This window comes from Falco biarmicus, chromosome 1 (genome assembly GCF_023638135.1).
Source record: "Falco biarmicus isolate bFalBia1 chromosome 1, bFalBia1.pri, whole genome shotgun sequence".
Classification (NCBI taxonomy): Eukaryota; Metazoa; Chordata; class Aves; order Falconiformes; family Falconidae; genus Falco; species Falco biarmicus.
This window is the reverse complement of record NC_079288.1, coordinates 72,847,500-72,862,897: the sequence shown is the minus strand read 5'-3', so window position 1 is coordinate 72,862,897 and position 15,398 is coordinate 72,847,500. Positions and strand designations below refer to the sequence as shown.

Genomic DNA, 15,398 nt, shown 5'->3' with positions numbered 1-15,398 from the left:
TCATGCTTACATGATTTTGCCACACTGATAAAAGACTGAGCCTGAATAAAAACGGAACAAGTATCTATCGGTAAAGGATCTATCTGCATGTATCTTGGCACATTGCTAGGGTAAAACAAGGTTAAATTTGTATGTTTAAGTTCTCAGTTGATTTCCCTTCATTAGGAAGTGGCTGCATTTTAGTGCTGTTGTGCCCAATGGATTACAGAATGTTTTACACTGTAATGCAAAGCTTCGCCCCTGTGATGTGCACAATGCTTAGCAATCCAGCAGGGAAAGCTCCTGGGAAGTTTTAACACTGCATCAGTTAAGTTAATGTAATTTCCTTTCCCTTGCCTGGCTTTGTTATCCAGGAGTTGTTGCTGCAGTAACCGAGCCGCAGGATACACAGCAATTAAAGCTATGGGTGGTTGCACTTCAAGAAGATCGCCCCAGGAATACTACTTCACAGAGGTGTTTTTAGGACCCAATTTGATGAAAACTTTCTGGCAGCAGAACCAACATATGCCATTTTCTAACTTGGCCTTTGTAGATCTGCAAGATAAAGTTAATCTTATTATTTTTAATCTATGTTTGTTTCTATATTTGCTTCAGGTTTAACCAAGCAAAATGTGCTAGGTGAAGGAGACAGCACAGAGAGGGAACATATTCGTTCCATGTATTCATTCATCCAGCTGGGAAAACACTTGTGAACATGTAGGTACAGCACAGCGTTAAGCATTTGTTCAGGAGCTCTTTTCCCTGTTGGAACAAAAGTAACCATTGACATTTGGAACTGCTTACAGAGCTGATGAGGAACCATTGTGGGACAGCTGCTCTGCACAGCAGCATTCAGCTGATTTTTATGAGTTCTTCCCCCACACCATTCTTCCCTGCTTGCTTGGCATCAATGGACATCATCACTGGGAACACCCAGAGAGGCTTTCCTGACTTTGAGTTGACTAGAATGTGCTTTACATCCTTTCTCATCCCATCTCTTAGGTGAGCTGTAACTGCATCAATATGGAGAAACAGCACATTTCTATCTTGTGAGATTCTTAGTGTGAAGCCATGACCGTTACTACCATGAATACCCTGGTTTCTATCTAAGACAGGCCAGTATCCCCTTCCATTTCAGAAAATGAGGAGCAGTAAAATGAGAGCATTTACCATCGTGGTAGCTAAAAGCACTCTCCTCACAGCCTTGAAAAGATTATCACTTCACATGTGGATTTTAACAGAGACCTGGTGGGTAGGAATGGAAAGAACTACACACCCAAGGACAGTCTCAAGGTTGCTGTTCCCCCTGCTGTCTTGGTTAATGCAGCCTGCTATGCTTCTGTGATGTACATCAGTACTTTTCTGGTAGCACAAAGGACAGTCAAACAGGTCCTCCAACCTGTCATTGCTGCATGCCAGCCCTGAGTTTCAGGATGAAAGAGCAATCCAGGACTCCATGTGTGATTACACAGCATAAGGCTGAGCAGTCATGCCTGCAAACACTTGGGCCTGTGCAGTCAGTTCCATCCCTACCATCATGCACAAAGCAGAATCCTGCTTCTCCTTCCCTAACAAATCTGTTTTCCCTCTTGACTAAAACATTTGTGACCCAGAGAACCCTCCTTGCATTCTCACAACAAACCAGTCTTTCCCCTCACTCCTGAGGCATGTCCTCTCCCTGGCTTTCCTCAATAACCAAAGCTGGTGAGTCAAACTCTTCCTTCTGTCTCTCATCACTCAGCCTAAGACCTCTGCTTCCTCTGGCACACTCTTCATGTGGATATTTTAACTAAACCAACTACCCTGCAGTCACAGAGAGAGTTCTAGCCACTCTGACATACCACTTCACATTCATCAATACATGCAAGATGACTGGGACTCAGCGTCAGCATCACAGTGTGCTAATTCTGCAACAGCTTGTAGTAAAGCTGTAGAAGGGGAGCTACCAAATGTATGCCAGGGAATTAACAGATTGTTGTTGACTATCATAGCTCTGTCTTTGCAGTGTGCTCTGCACAGAGAGCAGAGCAAGACATTTATGTAACTAAAGATCCTCTTGGAAACTAGATTGGGTACTGAAAGTGTAGTATGGTGCTGTTTTCTGTATACCTAGTTGTCACCTAGGTAGCTCCTGAGCATGCTGATGTGATGCACTACAGGGGATGCTATTACTGTAAAGGTGACACTCAACCTTCTTATGATCCTGCTTCTCAGATACTAGTTATTTAATCTGTATTAAGCGTCTTTCTTTAACAAGTGCTCCAATTACAGAATGAGGGTTGTTTGTGTTAGTGAACTTACGTTGTTCTCTGCTTCAAAGGATCATTTGAACTGATCAGTGTCATCTTTGATGTGTTAGCCACATTTCAATTAAAGGCTGGTTTTGGTCAGTATCTGGGTTGGAAACATCCTTTCAAGGGGGATTTAGCAAAGGATCCTAAGAATTGTTAAGGTGAAGGTTTTTACAGGTGAGGAGATAAACTACAGCAACAGCTGCTATGGAACTCCAACTTGGACAACAGGGTCGGCTTCCTTGCTCGTGTCATATTCAGTTAGCAGCTACGCTCCCTCCAACCTCACAGCTTCCAGTCACCAACCATCAGCTAGCTTTACTTCTCATTACACTAGACAGTAGAAAGGATACATGCTTTATCATCTTGTCACCACTGATGAATAGCCTTTGACCAGGGTGTTACAGAAAGACTAGAGAAAGAAAATGCAGTTTAATGTAAGATTATACAAGGTCAAAACACAATTAGAACAGCCATGCTGAATAGCATGCACACTGACCCACAAGTCACAACAGTCTCAAAACCATCACTGGTGAGAAAAGTCACTTTGTACCAGTTACTCCCCTTCTTTGAAACTTTACAGAGCACTGAAAATTTAGTCTGTATAAAGTGTAAGATTTCTGCATTGTAGAAGATACCCCTTACTATGGAAGCCCAACAGAAAGATGGAACCATGTCTTTTTCAGGATCTTCATCAGCACCTTGCTGTTCTGTTAACAGCTTCATCAGAATATCCATGAGATACTGCTGTTACAGCTCCCCAGCCAGTACGAATGAACACCGTACTGGTTTGGAGGAAGTCCAGCAAGGCCAAGAGCATAGTGGAAGGCAGTCTGGAACTCCCTCTTCATCACTGCCATGCTATCCGAGCGCACAGAGGGCCCTCTCCCTGCGGCCACGCTGCCACATAGACATGGAGAGCTTCAGCAGGACATACCCACATCTCTCCACATAACCTCGGTTGGATCAAATACGTCTCTTGGCCTATATGAGATACATACAAAGGTTTGCGCTCCCTTCAGTCAGCTGGAGGTCACTCGAGCACAGAAGCTCTGGCTGTGCTGTGTTTTGGTGATTTGCCACCAACTCTTCTCTAAAGAGGGCACCAGAACAGGCTGTGGTAAACACTACACGGCGCCATACACACCCTGAGGAGAGCGACAGGAGACTCCAAGTCCCAGGGAGAGATCTTAACACTTCAATAGTTACAGGAGACTAGTTACCATTTGAAGGGCCAGCCCCAAGTTTCAACCTGGATATTGACACGCAGAATCGAACTCTACGGCTCGAGGAGAGTTATAAAGCAGGTATGATTATTGCGGCACCAGGTGCAAGGGGGATCCCTCCTCCTAGTTTGCACACTGTTTCAACAAACAGTCCAATATTTATTATACAAAGTCATGTATATACATAAGGTTTCTGAACATTCAGAATCTTCTCCCTCTAGCGCCTCTTCAAGATGTACTTTTCACCTTCTTGCAGTTACCTGAAGTTCTTGTTTATCTTTGCATTCATTAGCAGTCTTTGTTATTTAGTTTCTGTTATCTTAAAACATCTGCTAGCAAACGATTAGTCCTTCCTTATTGTCCACTCTAAACATGCCAAGGTAATACATGTCCACTGGGCTGGTTTTGATCTATATCAGCATGATCCCCATATGGGGGATCCACCTTCTTCGGGGTGGGGGCCATTTGAGTAGGAGGTCGCTGATCTCCTACTACCACAATTATTTTACCCTGGTTTATTTTCTTTTAGCAGTTAGCACATCCTCGTCAGAAGGCTCCTTATTTACATTTTTGTTGAGCTCATCTACATCAGTACTAATTGTCCCTTCTCAGGGCTAAGTGCTAAGCTCCTGCACTTTGCTCTTTCTCAGATGTTAATGTTTCTGTTATCTATGTAGCTTCTGTCTGCAGCAGAGTTCTAGGTTTTTCACTATATCATTATCATGGGAAAAGTAACAGGATCTTGAAGAGGATCAGGCTGATCTGCCATTCTGGAGATGACGGCACCAAAGGAGGTGAGGGCGCGCAGGAAAACAGCAAGCTGAAGCTCAGGCTGCCAGCTATGGAGCCTGGCTGCTTTGTTTTGCCTTGGGATTCAGCAGGGGTGGCTGCGGTGGAAGGGGCAGCCATCACATTAAACTGTGCACAAATCACCTGGGTGGGCCAGCTGTAATTAATGGCGAAGGATGGCCGGGGAGTAATTCAGAGCTGAGTCAGCTGCAGCCAGCTGTTCTCTGCAGGAGGCCTTCCGGAGCCCCCAGGAGCACAGGTAGGTAACCTTAGACACCTTTTAACCTTACCAGTCCGCCCATTGTTTCAGGCTTGGGCGGGACTGGGGTGAGGCGCACCCGCACGCCCCCGGCCCTGCAGGCGGCCCGCGGGTTCCGGCCCCGCCAACGCCCGCCGCCACACCTGCCGCGCTGGGCAAGGCCAGGGCCAACGCGTTGGGCGGGCAACCAATGGCAGCGCTCCGAGCTACTCCGAGTGCCCAATCGGAGGGGGGCGCTGCGAGCGGCTCCGCGGCTATAAAAGGGCCGTGGGGGGACAGCGGCTGGCCTTCGTTGGTTCCGCTATGTCCCGCGGTGCCCCAGCTGCGGCCGCCCCCTTCTGGGAAATGATGCTGCTGCTGGCCCGGGAGCCGGGTATGGAGTGGCTGGAGCTGGGCCTTTCTGCGCAGGCAGCCACCTGCCTGCATCGTGGCCGAGGAGCAGCGTGGGGGACCGAGGCGGTGGCGCAGCCCCGCAGCTCCTGGGAGGACGGCGTGGCGGTGGCTGGTAAGTGCGGCCCGTGCTCTGTGGCGAGGTTCCCAGGACACCCGGTGGTGGTGGCTCAGCACCTGCCCCGCCGTGGATGGGGGCTGGCCTCTGGTTCTGGGTGGGGGGCAAAATCAGCCACCAGCGACCTGCTGTGGCTCTTGCTGGGCAGCCTTTCCCTGGTTTTGCCCGAGTTCATGTGCTTTTGGAAGGAGGCCTCGAAAGAATTTCCCTTCCTAGGCTTGGAAATACAGTGCCTTCTGGCTGGAGTGTGCCCTTTGCAGTTGCTATTTCTGTAAGCCATACCAGGAAGGCTTGGTTTTAAAAATGCTTTTTGCTTCTCTTGTCAATTGCTACTCCACAAACCTGTACGTTCCCAGAGTGTTGCCAGATCTAGTGCCTGAAATGGGCCTGGTATGTTGCTTGTAGTTTCCCATTTGAAAAATGTCTTTGGTCTTAACAGCTCTGGGTGTAGCTTTGTGTGAATTTGTCTTTAATCAGATAAACTAGCAGAGCATTGTCTAGGGGTGTATTGCACTGAAGAATGCTATTTTTATTGCTGCTTAAGTGACATGCTTGTGTCCCTTGTCAGCATGAGCTAACATGTGAACTGTCTTGTAGGAAGGGAGTTTAGTTGTCCTCAGAAACATTCCTTGGGACCTTGGCCGCTGAAGACGTTGTCGTTGTTGGAGAGCTCAGGAGATAGTAGGCTTTGGCAAGCTTACCTGGAAGGACTGAAGAAATTCCTTCTCTTTAGGAAAAGCATGAGAATGCCTGCAGCCTGGCCAATTCCAAAGGAGCAAGTTAGAGACTTTTTGGCTGTAGAATCTCATCGTTCATCCTCAAAGACACTCATGTATGTGGCAGCACTGTCTTACTTATCAAAACTGACTGGTAACCCTGATCCTCTGGAAGACGCTGTAACCCGTTGTATGGTGGTAGGGTTGAAATGTCAAGTGGGCATCCTAAGGGATAAATACTTGCCTGTAACAATTGAGGTGTTGCGATCTCTCTTAGGAGCTCTGGAGTCTGTATGCATAACTCCTTATGAATGCTTACTGTTTCGTGCATTATTTACTGTAGCTTTTTTTGGGGCACTTCGGATAGGTGAGATGGTGGCAAAGCACCATAATGTACTGCAGCCTGAGCTGCTGTACCTGAGTGATCTCCAGCTGATGGAGAGGAGAGTGGTGTTTTGCCTGTGTAACTCTCCTGTGGCTCAGGAGAGACAACTCATCAGCCTTGGGCTGTCTGGAGAGCCGTGGGTGTGCCCTGTTCTGGCCCTCCATCGCTACGTGATAGTTCGTTCACAGCTGGAAGGGCCACTCTTTATGCACTCTGATAACACTACTGTAACGAAGAGGGAGTTCCTGACCATTCTCCGATGTGCCCTGCGGCTGCTGGGGTTATGCCCAGAGCAATATGGTGTGCATTCCTTCTGGCTGGGGACTGCTGCCACTGCTGCACGCTGTGGGTATCCCAGGGAAGATGTCACTCGCCTAGCAAGATGGCCCTGTGTGATGCCAGAGAGATCATAGCCATGGAGGCCAACGGTGAAATGGAAGCTAATGAATTACCTTCTTTCTGTAGAGCTGGCTTTTAATAGTGTAGTTTCTAGTCTTTGACAGTAATTTAGTATAATGCCTGTAATGAATTTTCTACCTCGAAGTGGGGTGATCTGTGAAGGTCACTCACAGTAGCTGCTTGTGCTGTTTGTAGTGTTGGTGGTGGGGTGTCAAACCTGCTGTGCATGGACCTTGTCTGTCTTGTCTTGACAGAGCAAGTCTGCAGACAGTTTTATCTTGTATAGTGTGAGTATACGTTTCCTTTTGACGTGCAGAATTAGACTCTATAACTCGAAAGTTATAAAGTAGGTATGTTTATTGTGCGCAGATGGCACGGGGGATCGCTCCTCCACAAGCGTGCATGCCTGAAGTGAGGAACCATCTCACATTTATACAATAAAACAAATGAATATTCAATTAACGCCTATACATATTCGTTACCTAAAGCCGCTTACTCTTGCTTCGTATGTTAATTAGTTTATCAGTCCTTTGCCTGGAATGTGGTGGTCTTGCAGGTTTGTAGGTGATTCAAGTTCTTGTGGCCATCCGATCTTCTCCAGCAAGGAGACTTAGCACTCCCTCCCTCTAGATAGCATTGGAATATCTCTCATCCTTTTCTCATTCTTTTTTAAAATAGCCCCTTTTGTTAGAGGAAGAAGGGCAGGCGTCTCCTCAAAACTGTAGGAGTCTCCTCAAGGCTGTGTGCCTGTGTGACCAGACACCGCACCCATGACTAGTCACCATACCCACATTCCTGGGCAGACATATACAATCACAGTCGATGTCCATTGTCCCCATTTCACACTATTTCTCCATATCACTTTTTAAAAACAGTCTCTGCCTACTAGTAATATTGTTGCTCTTTACCAGAAGAAATTGTAGTCTTGGCTTTGACAGCAATGAATGACAAGCAGACTCTGAAGTTTTGAAGGAAGACTCTTGAGACTTTAAGGTGGTAATCATTGTAAAACAGGAGGTAGTTGGATTGCATAGGTGCACGCTTTTAGCACTGACATGTCACTAAGGTGAAAAGGGAAATATAAGCTACGTTATTAGCCCAATAACAGACACCAAAGGATGAGCTTTCTGCAATTTCTATCGATAATTGTAAGATGTTCAAAGTAATATCCTTGTACTGCTTAAATAGGGGACAGCAGCTTTCCTGCTCAGCAAACTCTGCCTCTGAAAATACTTTGCTTAATCCTCTAGACCCAATTCCCTCTGAGCATAATTAGCCTAATCAGTATTTTCAATAACAGAAATAGCACGTGGTTCATTTAACAGTTAATGATTTCCTTAGGATATGATACTTGCTGTCCTTAATTCAGCCTACTCTTTTTGCCTGAATTTTAAGTTATTTTTTTAAAAATTGAGGAGTTTTCAACCATAATTGTGAATACAATGGCTTGAGTACTTGTAATTTTGTAATTATAGCATTTATAGTATTTGGATAGCATGTGTTGGAGTATGCTTTTCACCATACGGCTGGACTGGGAAGGCAGTTGATGTGTCAGATGGTCCCCTGGCCAGAAACTGTGGTGAGCTACCAGCACTGCTCCAAACCTGGACCATGATGATTGCTGATCAGGCTAGCTTTGTATCTTACTCTGCCCTATGCGCGTCTCTAACAAAACTATGGGTTATAGAAGTGTAACCTGAAATTTAATGCTCACTTGATCTCCATGTGGATAATTAGCCATGATTTCTGAGACTTCTGATTGGTAGAATTTAACGCTGTCTATGTAGGGCAGCACTAATCTGCTACTCTTTACTATGAGTGACATTGTGTTCACTGTGGGAATTAACTACAGTGCAGTGAGACTTCTGTGGTTATGACCGTATCTGAGATCTTTGTAACTGCAGTTCAGCTAAAAGCTTTTTGATTGTGTGGCTTTGTTTGCTGGAAATGCTTGTATAGTAATTTCTGTTCCCATGCATGGAATCAAGTTTAAATAGAGCTAAGGGATGCAAATGCAGCATCTGCCCAGGAGTTTATCCTGAGGTGCCCACTAGCTGCTGCTGCTGGTTAGGCTGAACAGACACTTGGAACATACCTGCATAAGGAGCTGCTTTGTGCTCTGTGGAAGCTTTTATGCATTTTTTGCTGCCACCACTCCCACCCCCCCCACCCCCCATGCACGTGATGCTTCTGCTTGCTGGCTTACGTTGTACGCAGGCATGCCAGCTTCTAGTGCTGTCTGTTGCCTTGCTGTGAAAGGTGTTTGTATTGGGTATGTGTAGCATGGTTTTGGTGGTGGGGGACCTCTGTAGGAAGAGGTTAAGGGACTGCCCAGTTCATATTTTTGTTTCCCAGTACTCAAATATTTTATTTGGCAAAAAATTAATTTTCCCCAAGTTGAGTCTGTTTTACCTGTGACAATAAGTGATCTGCCCATCTTTAGCCCTCTGTACAAGTAGATCAAAGTAGCTGCACCACTGTTACAGCCCCAGGAGTTTGCAAAATGAATGTGGTACAAAACCAGCTCAGTGGATGTGCCTGACCATTTTAACTCGCTGCTAGGACTCTCCCGTTTAATTGATTTCAGCACTAAAGTGTTTCCCAAATGGGGAAACAGGAAAGCCTTGGAAATATTTTTAGAGTGCAAATGGGATGTTCTAGTAAGGCAGGAATGGCTGCATTAATGTATGTGCTCTTTTAAAAGCTTAGAGGTATGTCTGTCTTCTGGGGCACCTGGTATCTGGCAAATACATGCCATGAAGATTGCTCTACAATACTGGGAATACGGATATCTGTCTTATCTGTAATTTCTATGTCTGTGTGATACATGAAGCAGAAGAATTAACTTTGTTCTTATTTATACCTGTGTTCTGTAGCTGTAGCCAGAGATTTTGGGCTTGTACCCCCCCCTAATTTGAAGTAACATCTAGGAAGTAGCTGGAGAAATGATGAAGAATTAAGTAGTTAAAACTTCACTGAGTTATCATCCAAGCATTAAGAAGATAAATTTGTTTTTAAGGCAGAGCCTTCAGAGGTAATTACTTCAAAAAGCCCTGTTTTGATAGGCTGACATATTTTCATGTAATAGGGTTATAAATGCAGGGTTTGATCTATAATTACTTGTTGGAGCTATAGGTGTCCTCTTAAGTGATAAAACTGGGACAGCTGGGAATTAAATGAGACCTGTTTTTCCCTGAATGTTAGGAGTTTCATATTTCATCAGTTCAGTATCTGAAAATTGTGATCTCTAACAATATTTGCAAGGTTTTTCCATTTAACTCTTTTAAAGATCCTAAAGAGAAGCAGAAGAGGATATAAGAAGGGTATTTAAGAAGCAAAATGGGGAATTATTTCAACTTGCAATTTTTTCTTATGATGTTAATTAATGACTTCACACATTTTTGTCATGTTAAGGGTGAAAGGCTAAGCATATGGACTCCAGAAAGAGCTAAATTACTCTTGTACTACTGATCACTGCTGTGGGAATTCATTATGTTATGTGGAGATATTGGTGAATAATTATCTGCATGGAAGCTTGAACTCTTTACTTAAATTCAACAATTATAAATTGTAGAAGTTGTAATTAGACTGTTTACATGAGTAAAGGGGAAGTGACTAGTTGTATTTTTTATTAATAAACCCCAAAACTTTCTTTGTACACCTGGTTGGTATGCCTTTGATTCTATTCTGATTATGATGCTTATATCAAATACACAGTCTTTAGAATGACAGAGATAATGTTACCCATTAATTACTATAGTACTGAATAATGAAGTATAAAGCCTATATTCTTACACAGCTAAAATTTTCATTTTGGAAATTGACTTCAGAGTTCATGTTCCTGAAGTGGATGAAATCTGCAAGAAATAGCTTCATATCTACTAGAAATGAAGTGGGTAACTACATCGCATCTTTATCAGGTTTTGCACCAGGATCCATGAGTATTTCTTGCTTGTAGAATGAAAGCATCCCCTGCTAGTCTGATGAAGCAGCATTGTGTCCTTTGATAGCAAAGACTCAAGTCCAGAAGTTAAGGATAAATACACAAATGCCTTTAAATGTCTTAGGGTTTTCTTTTCAGTGATTATGTAGAGAATTAATTGTGCCACAAAAAGTGCTGAGGAGGCTTTTTGACACTATCTGGAATTGCAAAGAATTGCATATCCCAAAATTTTTTCTTGTTTGCAACCAGCACTTGGATGGGAACGAGCTAGCAAAAGAAGACCTTAAAGATTGAGGAGTTCAATTGATTTGTGACTTGAAATGTCCCCAAAGTTCCTTTTGGGTACCTAGAAGTCTTTCGTCTCCTTGACTGCTTCCTTCTACTTAGATACATATATCCATCAGTTGTGATGTTTACTTACACGTTGAAGAGACTTGATCATTCTACTCCATAGCAAGGAGGACACTGATATTCTGTCACAGCTGTAATGGCAGCACACTGGGCACAACATGCCAGCACTGTGTTACCCTGCTGTGGCAGGGGAAACATCTGAAGAGGTTTCATTTCATATTTGTAAATTATATCTCAGGTGGCTTGTAATTGCTAATGTTGCAAACTTGGAATCTGCATAGGCATAAAAAATAAACTTATTTTAAGATATCTGAAGGAAAAGCAATTTTTTTTTCTAACAAGATAGGTGAAGAATGCTCTGTTTTATGTGTTGTGATACAAGTTTGGCTGGAAGCATTAGTGTAGTGCCAAATGCACTGATTGCTACTGGCTCATTGACTCATCTCTTCCAAGGACATGTCCTAATGTGTTGCCATCTCATTTTCTGAAGCTGGCTGTGTACTCACAGCAACATGTTGCTTAACCACATCAGTATCTTATTTGCTACTTACATTGCCTTGAAGTACTGGCAGAAGGGAAAGAGAATAAACATGTATCACATCCTATGCTTTTTTTTCTTATGTATAGCTTCCCACCAAGATTAAATCAATTACCTATCAGAGTCCAGACCTGACCATATCTCAGTCATTAATACCATTGGATTAGGAGCAGCCCTGTGAAATGGCAGTGTAAGATGCTGCTTTTTCTAGAGCCCAGGAGTAAAGCCTGGAATTTGTTGCTAAAATTGTTTCATGTTCTAGCATGTTCTAATACTAGCTCTTCTATATTAGTTTGCAGAACTGGCTTTTGCACTTTTATATACATGTCCCAAAAGCTATAACCACAGGATGGTTGTAGGATAGTCTGTCTTCTCATAGCTCTGCTATAGCTACAAGCTGTTTTTTTGTAAAAAACAAAATTCCTCTTGCCTTTTCCTCAACATCTTGGTTCTGTTTCAGAGTATAACACCCTTCCTTAAGCTGAAGGCAGCTGAGCAATTGGCAAAGATACTTCACAGCCCCCTGCCAATTGTTGGCAGGCAAGTAGCAAATGTTTTCCAAAGCACACAAACCAACTGGATATAATTTGTAGGTATGGTAGCACTTTAATGTTAGAGCACTTTCTTTTATACCTCATATCACCTTTCACGGAACTTGAAAGATAGCAGTTATTAAGCCTGTAAGATTCAGATCACTATTGTAGGCTAACACTTCTAGATGGCAAATCCTTTGTCTTTATGGGCAAAGTAAGTTTTTTTCAGCCCAGTTAACCAAAGAAAAGGATGTTTCTTCCTGTATTAATACTTGAATTTTTTTGCCTTGGGAGTACTAAGCCTTCATTTCAATGCATTTGTTGTGGATTGAAAAGAAGGAGCCAGTATCTTAGCACTGAACAATTGCTTAGAATGTTGAGGATGAAAACCAATGGTATGAATACAGCCTCCCTTAACTGATGTGCAGCCGCTGTGCTCAGAGATGCTATAAGTGCTTGCTTAGTTCTTTTTCAAATTTGTGTCACAATGTAAGTAAAATTGTGTACAACACCGGTGAAGTAGTAGCCTGTATGAATACCATTTTAGCAGCCATCTTGTAATTGGAGTTCTGGGAATTCCTTAAACAGTTGAAAGTTCAGGTTGCTACATTATGATCTGCGGGTTTTTTTCTTGTCTTCATCTTTCAGCACCTTGCCTTTTCAGCCAGCTGCACTGTATTAGTGCACAGCATTAGTCTCAGCTTTTTGTAGGGAACTCATAAACTCTGAGGAACTTGGATAAGAACAGAAGTTTAGATGTAACGTATTCTGTGTTGCAAGGTGAGTATGAACTTATCAGGAAAGCACATGTTTTCAGGGGATGCTGGACTGTCTATGCAGATGTACTTGTGAGCATGATAATTTTTGGTAGTGTTTTAAAGGGATACTCCCATCTCCCTTTCAATTATGGAGTGTTAAACTTCAGTTTTGAGTTAGTATCCAACTGTTGCCCTTCAATCTTGCTTCTTCAGATACTGATTTAATCTTTGGTGCTGTGCATACAAGCTGAAGGAATTGCTTTCTGGGGAACTTAGAGTTGTCTTCAGCCTGCAGTGGCAGCTGAGGGGCTTCCATCTACTTCCAAAAGCTGAGGTAGTCTGCTGTCTTCCATGGCTCACGGGTGATCACAAAGGCGCTTGAGTCTGTCTGCACACTTATTAGAGGGTAAAAATATTTCTCTAATCCAGTTTGTTTTGGAGCATCGGGCTGCCCATCAGAGCAAACCTGTGATCAGAGCGCACAGTGTCTGGGCCCAGAGATTGTCTCTGTGTAGAGCACAGATGCTGTGAACAGCCATTCAAAGGCATGGTGCATGCAATGCTGGAAATGATCCCAATAAGAAAGAGCTGTATATAAATTAGTTTCTGATAGCTAAAATTGTAAAGTAGCTCTGTTCCTAACCCTGCCAGATACTGAATACTTCTCAAGGATGAACAAAATACTAGTCAGCTTGCAAGCATCCTGGTGAAAAAGGATGAACACACTGCATTTTAGATCACTTTAAATAATGGAAGGCTTCTAGGGGCAAAAGATTTTTCTACTTCAGGTGCTGGGAGGTGGTCAGCAGAACTGCCTGCTTAACCAGACCCAAATGAAATTTATATTCAGAAAACCTCAAAACTGTAACACAAAGATTAGGATTTCCTATCTCTGGAAAATGTAGCTAATATTCTATCTACATGATAACACGATCTGATGTTATGAATGCTTCCTAATGTATTTCCTATCTTCCATGCGTATAACAGGGTAGAAGAAAAGATGAATGAGTGTGCTGTTTTCAGGTGGCAGGGGATTTCTAGAGAGAAGGAAGGAGGAGGCAGTAGGTGGGTGAGAAAAAAAGAGGTGGAAAGAAACACACTCCATAATCTAGATGAAGTGCTGTATTCTTCTCAGGAGCAGGCACAGTGAGGCTATTCTATGGCAAGAATAACTGCTGTTACCCATGCTGTTAAGATTTCAGACTAAGGAGAGAGGTTTAACTCTGAAGAATTTGTGTGTTGCTTGACCCCATCACAAGATAATATTCTGTAGTGCATGCTGCAAAGAATGTGAATACAACAGCTTCTGTAGAGAAGAATTGGCAGGAAGGCAGGTAGAAGCAGACCATGAGACACTTGTTACAAACTGTGCCTAGAAACCGATCTGTTCTTATTTATTGTTCTTTGATGAAGGGATGGATTAGAAATGGTACAGGCAGCCTTGAGGCCTGTGATAATACAGTATCTGTAGCTTTTCCAGTTGGAGGCTTAAAAACTCTGAATGCTTTTTATGCAAAAAAGGGTAAGAATATTTTTAAAAAGTCAGGAAACTTACATGCAAAACCTCAGCCTCAGGAAAAAATTAGTATTTTAGGCAGAAGATGAAAGATTTAATTGAAAGAAAAAAAATAAATATGTTTTTACACTTCTTTCCTGCTTTGCTTATAGTTTGGCTAAGATAAATATCTAAAGCTGGAAGCTTTAATATGAAAGAGATCCCTTCCATGTTATCTCACTTCAGTCTGTCCTTAAAGTGCATGCAAAGTCAAACTTCCCTTAAATGGCACTACACTGAACTCAGAATTTTTTATGGTCTTGATAACAGCCTGTGTGTTTGTCTAGAACCATAAAGTTACAAGTGTCATGTGAGTATCATAAAAGCTTAGTGCACCAATGAATGGTACACTCTTGTCCCACTGAATGTAAGCATGAATGCAATGTTCTGCTCTCTTAATAACCCAAATGCATTCTCACAGTGTCAAATGTGTGAACAAAGTATGTGAAAAAAGGGTTGGATATTGTGCCACGGGCCTTAATTGCTTTCTGCATCAGAAGTGGCCTATGCTCTAAATATGGTTTTCTATTTTACAGTTGTTGACAATGATATATATTTGCTCACCCTAAAAGCCTCTCGTGACTGGTCTCATGTATGGTAGGCAGACCTGATAACCAGATTCAGCCACTGAGTTGTGCTGAATCTTTTTTTTTTTTAAATATAACATCTTGCTTCTGCTTGTCTTATATCAAATGTAAGGCAAATAATCAGAAAAGTAATCGAAGTGGATTAAAATGCCATGTGATTTTTGTGTGATAAACAAAAATAGTTTATCTGGGTGGATCAATAGGCTGGCTAACGGGGCCATCTGCTGGCAGAGGTACTCTAACAAGTTAACTGAATTTTGCTGGGGACAAGTCTAGCTCTGGGAGAGGTTAATGGCTTGATTTTAACTTCCAAACACCTGTGGCTCTTCTTAAATTATCTGCCAGCTGCTTCATACTTTATATTAACTCCTTACTTCTTAGTGTAAAAATAGAGAACTGCTTAACTATAAATTTAAGCTCCATTCAAATGTTAAATGGGATGTTTGATCTGGGAGCAGTATTGCCATAGATTACACCACAATTTAAAACCATATTCTGAGAAAGCATGGGTATGTAGATGAATCTCTCAGATCAATGAACAATGATTAATGTTAATACTTGCTCTTCACACAAAATGTCTA

At 42.8% G+C, this 15,398-nt stretch overlaps 1 protein-coding gene across 1 annotated transcript; it reads left to right on the top strand.

Annotated features, from left to right (window-relative positions):
- Positions 1 to 4,762: 4,762 nt before the first annotated feature.
- On the top strand, positions 4,763 to 6,947 carry LOC130153111 (uncharacterized). Its single transcript, XM_056347566.1, has 2 exons — positions 4,763 to 5,049; positions 5,650 to 6,947. The coding sequence occupies exons 1-2, from the start codon at positions 4,848 to 4,850 to the stop codon at positions 6,564 to 6,566; spliced, it is 1,119 nt and encodes a 372-aa protein (XP_056203541.1). The 5' UTR covers positions 4,763 to 4,847; the 3' UTR covers positions 6,567 to 6,947.
- The last annotated feature ends 8,451 nt before the right edge of the window (positions 6,948 to 15,398 follow it).